Source organism: Aptenodytes patagonicus, chromosome 14, assembly GCF_965638725.1.
Source record: "Aptenodytes patagonicus chromosome 14, bAptPat1.pri.cur, whole genome shotgun sequence".
In the NCBI taxonomy this organism is placed as follows: domain Eukaryota; kingdom Metazoa; phylum Chordata; class Aves; order Sphenisciformes; family Spheniscidae; genus Aptenodytes; species Aptenodytes patagonicus.
Genome location: NC_134962.1, coordinates 18,603,041 through 18,615,188, shown reverse-complemented (window position 1 = coordinate 18,615,188; position 12,148 = coordinate 18,603,041). Strand labels below are relative to the sequence as shown.

The following is a 12,148-nucleotide window of genomic DNA, read 5'->3' as shown; positions in this document are numbered from 1 at the left end:
CTTCAGTCAGCACCCTGATTCTGAATTTCCAGATATTTACCTCCTCACAGAAGAGGATGGTTTTACACTTGTGTCTACAACAAACCCATTTTCATATTGTTTGCTGTGCTCTGACAGCAGTAGTCTGAAGTTGCCCATCATGCCTAACCCCTGTCTGTTGAGAGTTAGGCTGTTTGAGCTTTTGATTGCCACTTGGGTTTTTATCAAAACTAATGCCAGTAGTTTGAGCATCTTGGAGGTTTTCCCTTACTGTTTAGCCAGTACATAAAGGCCTTGAAAGGTACAAGCTCATCATTCCTTTTGAATTGAGCTGGAGAACTACTTGTTTTGGCCTCCCAATATATTGCAAGAAGTTACATCTGATTTCAGCCTGTTTTTTGCAGTGTGTTAGATAAATATTCAAATTGGTACCAGCTGGGGATTTCTTACCCAGGATCAGTCAGCTGTCTTGAAGACCCACAGAGTCAGCTAAATGCTTCCTTTGTGGTTTGGGGGAGGATGTGTTGGACCATCCCTGGACACGTGGCAGTTGTACTCTTCTTTCAGGCCTTAGCCAGGCTTCTGCTATTGGCCTTTCACTTTGTGTATCTTCCCATAGTATGTTTTCTTGATAAACAAGTCTGAATAAGTTACCTCTACCCCTTGGCATGTTCACAGGCTTTTTGGTGCATGTGTATGGATATGCTGTATTACTTCTCTTCTTGGCATGCTTGCTCAATGCTTTGAAGGCTAGGGGACAGAAGTTGAAGGAAGGAAGCTTGCACTGTCAATGTGTGGTGCTCAGAGCTGTTGAGAACTTATGAACCTTTCGAAGTTGCCAGCACTGTGTTTTGCATCTGAAAGGAAGGTGGTATCAGGAAGAGGGCTGTCAAAGTCCATGGACAGATCTGGCACAGCTTCTGATAGGTTTACTGTTCTAGTCAAGAGCACTGAACATATGTTTGCTGATGTTGGTTGCTTCAGAAAAAGAAGATTTGTTCAGACTTTGCAGCATGTTATCCAGGAGCTGGCTGAGAGCTCCAGTTCACCCGTGCTGGCTCTCAACCAGGCTGAAATTTGGTCTTATTGTCAGGTATGTTTTTGCTGTTTCTGATGATAAATCAGCATCTCTCCCCTATCAGGGAATCTTTAGAAGGTGAGGTGGGATAGGTGCAGATGATACTGGTGCATGGTTCTGGGGTGACGGTTCTTGTGGTGGAGAAGGTTTCTCCTTTTACTGGGTGTGAAGCAGGGAACAGTCTTGCATCACAGAGTTAGTTGGCTCTTGTCAGTTGGGCTTGTCTCTCCCCAGTGAGAGAAAGTTAGTGGATTGAGCGTGTTCACCCGAGATGGTTATCTGCATGGACTGGATTGTTAGCTTAATGTTGAGCCTGTAGTCCATCACTTTTATCAGCTTCCCTCCTGATCTTTGAGAATCTGGACAAGCCCTAGGCCCATTGCAGTCTTGATGGCAAAAGCATCCTTCTGGCTAGTCTCTTCTTGAGAGAACCTGGGAATTCCTATGCCCGTTTTTGCTGCACTTTGCAGGGAGCTGGATAGTGATTTTTGTCATTACCTGTACTTAGTGATAAGCAGTTGCTGAGATATTTAAGAATAAACTATGTTTAATAGAACTATGTTGTTATATGTGGAAAGACTCTGAACATTGCCCCCTCATGAACCTGTGCAGGGCAGCGTTTGGGGTTACCAAAATATGAAATGTTGACTGTCACACGAAGGAAGTTTCTTCCTTCCTAGGAAGATGGTAACCTTAGAGATGTCCCTGCCATAAGTATCTCCCATTTGTCTTCCTCTCTTCCACAGCCTTTGCTGCATGTGTTTTGATAATATATTGGGATGAAGTAATGGCACAGCTTGAGGCATGTGGCATCGAGTGTTAGGCAGGGCCTTAGTCTGTGGTTGTGGTGCGAGTCTCTAGCATGGCCTATTTGTAGCTCTCTGAAAAAGTCATGACTGGACGTGTCTCAGATCTGCTGAAGAATTTCAGTTGTAGGTAGCTTTTTTTCATCTGTGTAGGATTGTCGAATGGTAGTCTGTTGCATTTAAGTCTCAATTCTGACATGTCTGGGTTTTATTTTTAGCATCAGGCTTGATCCTTTTCAGATGCTATTTCTTTCTACCCCTTGTTCTATCTTTTTAAGTGTGATTTATCAGGTAAAGAATACTTGCGGATTTGGGTTTTTTTTCTTCAGCCCTTCATTCAAGAATTCAGTGGGGCCTTGCCTTTCTTCCACAAATAAGTGAAACAAGTTACAAATAACACCGACAAGTGAAGATTTTCTCCTGGCGCTCTTATTGTGGAGGGGAAAACATCAATACTTGGGATGTTACCTTCAGTTGGGATAGTGAAATATGCTATGATTCTGAAATACTTACTGAAGTTACAAATTACCAATGCAATTAAAGAAATGCATAGTTTATAAGGTCTTCCTGATTAGAAACAACTGGATTTGACTAGTCTCAGATACCTGTACTTCTCATATACTGAGACTTTTATTTAAAAGTCCCAGGACTTTGCAGATGAAATTTAACTTTGAGAATCTAAAACTTAAATTAGGTTTAGTGTGCCTGCTAGACTTTTGCTGTTACACTGGGAAGATGATTCGTGATGCGTGTTGATGGATATCTCTGAGAGAAGCAAGTGTATTGACCTTCAGGTGTTATTCTTGGTAAGAGAGAGCTGAAGCTATCATTTTTGTGTGTATGTGAAATTTCTAGGTGTAGGGAAGGTTTTTCTGACTTCTTGACCTCTAGTTACATTTTTCCCACCCTGGACTAAGAACTCCTTAGTTGTCCTGCAGCCAATGCTTGCCTTTGCTGTTCGGTTTTGGGATTCATCCTGTGCTGAGCTCTTAGTCATTTTGTAGCATCTTTATTGCTTATACAAGTGATACATCAAATAATATTAAGATTGTAGAAACCAAAGGTTGTTAGGTATAGTAACTCAGCTCCCCATCACACCTGATCAAGCAGATCTTCAGATATTTTGTTTGTGATCATGCAGAAGGCCCCATTTGTGTAATGTTTTGTACTGTAGTTAAGTGTCTGAGACAGCCTACCTTGTTCTTAATTGAAATATTTTAATCTACCTTTTGACCAGGTATCCAGCTCACATTGAAGAAATTGATTATGAAGAAGGAAAAGTACTTATCCATTTCAAACGCTGGAACCATAGATATGATGAATGGTTTTGTTGGGACAGTCCTTATTTGCGTCCCTTAGAGAAGATACAGTTAAGAAAAGAAGGATTACATGAGGAAGAAGGTTGTGCAGTAAGTAGAAAATAGAGGACATTTGAGTACGTAACAGTTTTATGTGCAGTTGTATGAATTATGACCATTAAAATGCTTCACTGTTGCTGTGTTGCCTGCTGTATAAGTCTTATGATTTATTTTAAATATTGGAAAACTAATCATTTTGAATCATGTTTCAATGAAGTGGTATGTTTCAGTAATTCTCAGATGAAAACACTTTTAACTACTGTCTTGTAGGGATTTCATATAAATGATCAGGTATTGGCATGCTGGTCTGACTGTCGCTTCTATCCAGCCAAAGTTACTTCTGTTAACAAAGATGGTAAGAATCACTTTTGATTGTCATGCTTGTTAGTAATGCATTTTTAATTATATTCTAACCTTTTTGCTTAGGTGGAGAGAGAGTACAACAGACAGAAAACGTCTGTGAAAAGTTTTATTTTCAATTATATGTTTTGGTCTGCCATCAGCTTTTTTAACCAAACCTCTTATTCTTTCCATGAGAAAAAAGAGCTTTCTGCTGGGATATCCAGGCAGTAATTGCTTTAAGTATATGTTTGGGAAAACTTGTTTCTTCTGAAGTTTATTGTCAAGAGATGCATGTAACTGCAGTAAAACTAGTGTCAGAGCTGCAAAAACCCTTAACAAATTGGGGGGGGCAGGGGAAGCACAGCCATACTTCTCCTTTTTGGATATCAGTAAGTAACCATGAAGGACTTGTTCTTGTGCTGTGCTTTCTTTAGATTGACTATATGTTGTAAGATCAAGGAGAAAAAGTCTGTGTAATTATTTATTGGTGTATTCCACCAAAAATATTGTGGGGTTTTGTGAGGAAAGTATATCTGAGGAGCAACTCTATGCTTAGACATGCACCTTTATGCTTACCATAATTATTTTTGGTAACTTCACTGTTTCTCCCTTACCTGGCCTGTGATAAGACCTCTGCTGTTGAAGTTTTTAAGAACCACAGATAAGGCAGCTTTTATCTAGAGCTAAATATGCAGCTGTTATTGGATTGGAGTATTGGAGAGTATTGGAGCTGTTAGTGGATGCTCTGTTAAATAACTTCTGATCTTTAAACTCTTATGCTTTATTTTCAACTTTTAGGTACGTACACTGTGAAGTTTTATGATGGTGTAGTTCAGACTGTCAAAAACATTCATGTCAAAGCTTTTTCCAAAGATCAGGTAAGTCTTGTGTTCATGCTACTACTGTATTCTAAAATTAACAGTTCAGGTGGCTAGATTTGATGAATTATAAAATATGAAATGAATGGAAATTCTCTACTGCTAACATGCAATACATCTGAAATAAAATCTGTTAAAATGAAAAGGTTATGCAAATCTTCATGGAATGATTTGCAAAGCTCTCAGGTTCATGTTCTCATGAATGCACCTCTTGAGCTAAAGAAGTCAATAGGCATATAGATAGAACAGTTTTCTAAAAAATCATTGAAAGATTCAGAATGTACATACTAAAGCTAGTGGTAGGTTATTGAAACACACTTTGGTTGTTTCATCTGTTTGAGATTAGTTTAAATTTAAGGGATGGGAACTATGGAGTGGACAGAAACTTCTTTCCCAAAGTAACTACTTGATTGTCTTGAGACTTAAGGAAGCTGTCTAGTCATCTTTCACCTCACAACTTTGAGAAGATAAGCTTTTTTTTACTAAACCACGTTCTGCTTCTATGGTTTGGCTATTCTGCCAACCCTTCGCCTGCTCAGTGCTGTGGATGCAACCTTCAGCTCATGATGGAAAGTAGTAGTGAGCCATTCTAAAAAAAACAAAAAAAACAAACAAAAAAACCCCCAACAAACCAACAAAAAAAAATCCTGTCCTGCTCATGGTGAGAAGAAAGAAGTGCTGCGTTGTACTTCAGTTTTCATGTGCAGGCACTTTGTAGGAAAGGCTGACAAGTTCTAGTCCTGTGTAACTTGGTTACAGCTTCTTAAGTACCTGCTTCAGAATAATTTTCATTACAGGAATGGTTTTAAGTTTGAGATCTTTCCACACGTTCCTGTGTGGTAGCTGTAGCCTGTGTTTTTAGTCACACCTTCTGCTTTTAGTTTTCTGGAACTTAAGTTTGAACAAAGAAACCTCCCCCCAACACAAGTCTTAAATACAGATTCCGATAATGAATGTTAATGGGTACAATTTAAATCTGCCACTGTTGTGAAGAGGCATGCCATTCCTTGGAGGTCTCCAGATTTGTGTATCTGCCAGGCTGGGAGAGAAAACTATTTCAGATTTGCCACAAAGTGCTCTTAATAGTTTTCAAATGGTAATAATTGTGCCTGGTTGGGGGTTGACTAATACTCAAAAGGGAACTACCTGAAGAATTTTCATTACCATAAGAAATATTTATACCATATTTAACCTTAAATACATGAAGTTGAACAATCTTAAGAAATATTCTGCATAAGAAAGGCAAAATATTTTCTCTCCTCTCTCCTTTAGGGAGTTTTGAAAGGAATTTAAGTTTTTTTTTCCCTTTAACCACTGGCTGGGAAGATTTCTCTTAACTCAAGAGATAAGTTACGCTAGAACATCGTGTTCTGTCCTTTAGCATAAAAAAAGCATAAGGGGAGAATTTCCTAGTGAGCTCTGTTTACACAATCAGAAGTAAAGTTTAAAAAAAATACCTGAGCCACTGGAGAGCTCAAGATTCAGTTGTGAATGTAAGTTACTTAAGGTGTGTGTAGATTCAGATACAGCACTAATGTAGCAGCATGCTGGCAGTGGAAGGAAAGTGTCTTGTTCCTGTTCATCGGTAGGAGAGACTGTAGCCGTGAAGACACACATGGCTCATATCTTAGCTGTTCCGTAAAAAAAAAAAAAAAAAGCCCCGAAACCACCAGAGTTCTGAAGGGAGCAATGTAAGCTGGTCGTCTTTTCTTTAATGACAGTGTTACTCTGTCCCTATGTAGAGGGTGTAACGTGCTATATTGAACAATGATGGTAAAATGCTAATGACCTGCACAGTGTGAATGTACTTATGCAAGCGGACACAGCTTTTAAGAGTTCAGTAACATCAAGAGGTAATTCAGACATACTGTTTTTATGGCTCCGTTTCTTAAGAATAACTTAATTAAGATGGTTACGTGTGTTCCAGTACCACATACTTGATTCAAATCGGATGGTTCTATGAGCAGCACAACTGATGAAACCTAATGTCTGAGGGTTGTTTTTTGAGGTTTTTTTTTACTAATGTTTGAGTTTCCGCTGAAGCTTCTCCCATAGCTGTGGCATTTAAGGAATTTACAGAAGACAGATTTTTATGATGCCTGGTAAAAGTGGTGCTCAGACACCAAGAAGGTGAAAGACTTTCTTCCCCTTTTCCTAGCTGTTTTCATGAAAATTTGATCTTGCATTTTTAAAAAGTCATTTTTTTTTTAATCACCTCTGTGCCAAGTATGGGGTTGAAATGATATCATAGAGGGTGGAGCAAATTGCATATTCACCATTTTATTGCATCAAGATTACTTCTTAGGACTGTGGTCTGAAAATGGCAATCTTAAAAAGTATCAGTTCATATAAGCCACATATAGGTAGGAAGATTGGGGTGGGAAGAGGCAAGATGTAGTGTAGTACAAGGAGATAGTCTTAAGTGTATTCTCAGAATTTTGTCTAAATCAAATCAGCAGTTCGGCTTTCTTTCCCCAAAGAGGTATCAAGAGGTACTTAGCCTTTCTTGTCCTCTGATCCTTGTTCAAAGTTTAAGCTTGTTGTGCCTTGCAGAACGATGTCTGGAAGGGAGTGTTGTTGCTCTTTAATGCTTTGAGGTATTAGGCAACAGGAAGAGGGAAGTTAGTTCAACTAAAGGCAGTGTTGACACACGACCAAATATAAATTATTAATCCAGGCACAAAGTTGGAAGGTTTCTGTTTATCAGAGGAGAGAAGTCCTGGGACAGCCTGTGGCAGGATCATTGGAAGGGGAAAAAAACAAAAATCAGCATCCCCCCCCGGTGGTGTTAATATGAAACCTGATCACAAAATGGAAAGGACATTGAGTAGCAGTGACCTGTTGATACAGGGATGTTCTTCTTGGTTTGGTGTGACTATATAAGAACTATGGGGAAATGAGATTACAGTTGAATATTGTATCAGTAGCTTGCTGGCCAGGGACTATTAAGGATTTTCATGTCCTCTCATGCCGAACACAAATTTTAGAAAGACAAAATTTAAAGTTTTGTTTTTAAATTTAAATGTGTAAATTTTAACATTGTGTGGTTCCTGATGAAGTTGGTGTTTGCAATTGCTTTACATTACTCTTTACTTAGCATGTTTCAGTAGCATTGATAATTACAAGCTAAATACTGGTCTATTTTGAATGAGACACTTCCGTGAAAGGAAGACAGTTTTTGCATCCAAATGATTGAGCTGTTTGCCCTTTTCTGTGCTCTTGACTCCCAGTCTTTCTTCAGTGTCCCAAGCAGGCTTTAAGTAGTACTGTGCAAGCTAGTATGGACCTAACCTGCACATGAGGACGAAGAAGCAGCAAATCTCTTATACCATTGAGTTGTGAAGAGAGTGAATCTGTTGCGCTGTCCTGTTGAAGCTGCATGGGTCCTTGAATAGTTCAAGTGCCCCTACGTTTTAATCTGTGGGTTGCAATAGAGTTATATGCTTTTATCCTTTGAAAAATTGGACAAGGATGCAAGTCTGCTAAATACAAAGGGGGGGGACACGACTTCCAGATTGCAGTAAGGTAGTTCTCATATGTCATTCTCTTTATTCTAGAATATTGTGGGTAATGCTAAGCCTAAGGAAAGAGGTAATGAAATTCCATCATCTCCTGAAAAGCGGGAGAAATTTAAAGAACAGAGGAAAGCAACAGGTAATGCAAAGAAAGACAAGGATGAAAAGACATTAAGGACTGAGAAAAGAGTTAAGCAACCTGATAAAGAAGGAAAATTGATAGTCATCTCAGAAAAAGGCAAGGTCTCAGAAAAGAATATATCTAAGAATGGAAAAGAAGATAAAGAGAATATATCAGAGAATGATATGGAATATTCAGTAGATACACAAATTGAGAAGAAGCCTGAGAATGACAATGTAAAGAGTCCACAGGAAAACGCAAAAGAAACTAAACGAAAACGTGGAAGACCACCGATAACACCTCCAACAGGTATGTAGTTAAACTTAAATGTTTAGGCCATATGTCAGAACGCTTCTAAACTTACCTAAAGGAATGAAAAGTATTTTGCTCTTTCACAGCCTAAGTCTCTAGAAACTTTAAAAAAAAGTTTAAACTCATGTTTGTTCAGGCTTGGTTAGGACAGCTGAGAGCAACATACTTGTTAGTCAGGTTTGGAGCTTCGGTGGTTTGGTCAGAGATTGGATTTAGGCAAGTAATCTTCATAAAATATAAAACGTCTGCAGTAGGATTAAATGCTAGTATATAGACTTCAGAAAGCCAGGTGAAACTGTATTTATGCTAGTCCAGTATTTTAAGTTGTGAGGCTTGGGAATTTATGTTTTAAAGAGTTTTGCAGCATCGTTTCCAGTCAATTTTTGTTCTCCAAATATGTAGAGCCAAGTTCTCAGACGCTGCAGCCCATAACTTTGGAGTTAAGACGTCGGAAAATACCTAAAGGAGGTGAAGTTCCATCAAAGCGTCCCAGGATTGAAAAAAACTTGTGTAAGTATTTTTTGGTATTCAACTCTCACAATATTTGTACATACAAGTTCTTGAAGCTTAAGTGGAAGGGGAAAAAAAAAAGTATTAACCTTGAACTGTGATACATGAAATGGCTGAAATGCAGCACCTGTTTTTCTTAAATTGGCCATTCATATGTAGCATAATCATGCTGAAATTCCCTCCTAAATCTTGGAAGCTGGGTTTGGATAAAGGAGCCACAAGCTGTGAGTCTTGATGCGGAAGTTCATAGGCATAGGGGGGGAAGCAGTGATTATATTGCCTCCAATACGTAGAAGGTTATAAAAGCCTTTTTCTAGTTGTAGAAACTCTTTAGTTACTAGATGGAGGATCTACCACATTGCTTAGCAAAGAAACTTTAATACTAGATAAATATTCATGTCACTGCAGTCTAAAGCTTCTACTTTATCTTGGTATACTGTAGTGATGTTGAAGAACTTGAGTGTGTTGATGAGGAAAGAAAATTATATTCTCTGTAGTAGTATCATGAACAAGGAGATGAAGATCTGAAGAAGGCTGTCTTTCCCTTAGGACCACAAGGTCTTAAAACTTCAGTGCGCATACATTACCCAGCTTAGGGTCAAAGTTGTTTGTGTGTCTGAATTGTCTCGTCTAACTTCTGGTATTACTTAGGTCTGTGGGATGGTTGCTGTTTAAAGCAATATTTTACCGGTAAGATACTGATCTGTAGTCTTACTTCAAATCTGTTACTAAAAGAAAAAGTTGAGACCTCTATAAGATAGGCTTTTGCTCTATTTTTACGCTTATTTATAACTGTTAATATGATTATAGCTTTTGCAGAGAGGTCTAATTACCAGGGCTGTTTAGCTTTTGCTATTAACCTCAGTCCTTAAGCACACTTTCAATTGTCACTGAGAGGGGAGGTCTTTAAAGTTTGCTTGTGAGCTATTTAGTAATCCTGTAACTGCATGGTACCATTAAATTTGTCTATTCCAGCTCAGGAAAAATTGAAGAGCTCTTCAGATAACCCTGAAAGAGACCAGATCAGGAGACGATCTTCAAGACTCTCATCTAGTATTAGCCATGAGATTTTAAATACAGATCATGTTACAGTGTCAACAGAAATTCAGCCTTTGAAAGATGCAGTATCTAACCAAAAGGAATCTGAGAAGGGTAAACAGCTTCCTGGTATACTCTGGATTCGTGGTGGCATGGCAGTCATCTAGTTGTTGTTGCAAGCACTATATTTTTCACTTGCATAACCTGCAGGCTCTCTATCTGCAATTAAAACCTGATTTCATCAGCAGTGCGGAGAAGACTCAAGGAAAGTTTATATCTCTCTCTGCTGCCCTGATTGCATTTTGCTTTTGACTCCCTCCCTGTCAGTAACCCTAGCATTTCCCTTGCATGGTGGGAGCTTTTCCAGTAGAGGGATAACTGGCCTTGCAAAAAGAGAGCTCCATAGGTTGTAAAATAACTTAAAGGAAATGTTGTGGGGTTTTTTGTTTTCCTTTTTTTTTTTTAAGGGATGCAGGTTATGCTTGTGAAAATGAGGTAATTACAAAGTTTTAACACTTTTAGATTGAAGAAGTAACCCAAATGCTAAATTTACAGTTTAATCCTCCTGTTGAACACTAAAAACACTAAGCGGGATGCTTTTATTCTTAGACTGGGTGGAGATAATGCTCCCTTTTTCTGCCCTGTGCTTCACTGCCTTTCCCTTTCAGGGGAGGGTCTGATAATGGTTTGAGGAGGCCTGTCCCATTTTAGCCTGTAAAGAGTTAGCAGCCTGTGTGTTTCTAAGCAGCTCTAAATTTAGTGGGTTGCTACAAGTAGCTGTTTTGTAAAAACTTAACTTTGTCTTAATACAACAGCAAGTAGTCTGAACATGAATGGATATTTGTCTCCACTGCAATGTGATGAACACACACATCAGTGTTCTGGAATATGCTTTTGTGTGCATTTTACTCAATGAAAACTTTTTCCTCCATTCTAGTCCAGTTAGAAATTCCTGTTGAATCTGACCAAAGTTTCAGTGAACAAGGATCTCCTGGAAACACATCACATAGCACAGCACTCAGTACAGATGCCAGTTTACAGGAAGAAAAAGTTGAAGACACTGAGTCTTCCCCTGTTACTGTCAGAACTCAAGAACCTTCTGCTGCTACAGGTTCAAATTTTGATTTCATATTTAATATTGATGCCTTTCTTAAGGCAACTGATGCCTGGTGTTCCGTGCTTGTATGAGTGTCACTGACAAAAATTGTGCGTTCTTGCAATGTTAACCACGGGGGAAAATGCATATTTTTATTCCTTATGGACTCAGTTTTGATCTTATGCTTTGGAGATTGACAGCAATCGTAATTTTTAAATGACTGGGTGTAATATTTTTTGCAGGTGAATGATGAAATTAACAAATGCTTGTTTTCAGGTTATAATTTAATGTTTGTAATTCTGGATTAAGTTGGACTAACATCTTAAAAGATCAGGTTCTATTTGTCATTTCTGTGCTGCAGGGGTGTGGTAGCATTGATGTTTGGAATCCTGATCATGCATTTCTATATCCTTATCTTTTGGCTTCTGTTATACTTAAGCCCTAGACTATTTAGAGGTTTTAGTGCAAATTTATGAAATACTTCAAACATTTTGGTGTCTGTCTTAATAATGTATATATTCTATTTTCTCTTAGCTGGGGAGTGTACTTACCTTGCTTTTTCAAATTAAAATTTCCTATACAGATAGTAGACTGTGCCAAAACATAGTGCTGTCCTGTGATTATTTCTCGTAACTTTAATACTCGGATCTGCAGCTAACTGGGGAAACTTGAACTACAAATTCCCTAGTTTATGCTCTATCAAAGAAGCTTAATTTTAAGTGGAACAGAGCACCTAAAGGGATTTACAGTTGCTCAGTATTGCTAGAGTAATCTGTATGTGCTAGCTTTCATCCTGTTTGTTGGTTATTCCAAATTTACCCTCCTGCTTGCACATGTCCTCTTTCACCCACTCTTGTGTAACTGTACAAATGAAATGTCCTCTCCCTTTGCCACTGATGTGCACCTTCAGTGCGGGAAGGAATTTACCTCTTTTCCTTACCTCAGATTTGATGTGTAAATGGTCTTTTACTATTTAAAAATTAGAGCTCTCTTGATCTTGCTCTCCTTCCTAACCAGGCTGATGATATATCCACCTGTATTCTAACTATGGTATATCCAGAGTCTTTTCAAGCTGATGTGTGTTGGGGCCATGCCTTTCTTTCCCTACATTCTGG

The 12,148-nt window shown here is 38.6% G+C and overlaps 1 protein-coding gene across 8 annotated transcripts in view; it reads left to right on the top strand.

Moving 5' to 3' along the window:
- The window catches only part of PHF20 (PHD finger protein 20), a 76,776-nt gene that overhangs the window by 16,730 nt on the left and 47,898 nt on the right, over positions 1-12,148 (top strand). For all 8 annotated transcript variants that reach the window (XM_076351884.1, XM_076351882.1, XM_076351880.1 and 5 more), the window contains 7 exons: positions 3,101-3,272; positions 3,492-3,576; positions 4,362-4,441; positions 7,999-8,386; positions 8,792-8,899; positions 9,875-10,051; positions 10,875-11,048. In XM_076351884.1, coding sequence (XP_076207999.1) covers positions 3,101-3,272; positions 3,492-3,576; positions 4,362-4,441; positions 7,999-8,386; positions 8,792-8,899; positions 9,875-10,051; positions 10,875-11,048 — 1,184 coding nt within the window. The remainder of the gene's footprint in view (positions 1-3,100; positions 3,273-3,491; positions 3,577-4,361; positions 4,442-7,998; positions 8,387-8,791; positions 8,900-9,874; positions 10,052-10,874; positions 11,049-12,148) is intronic.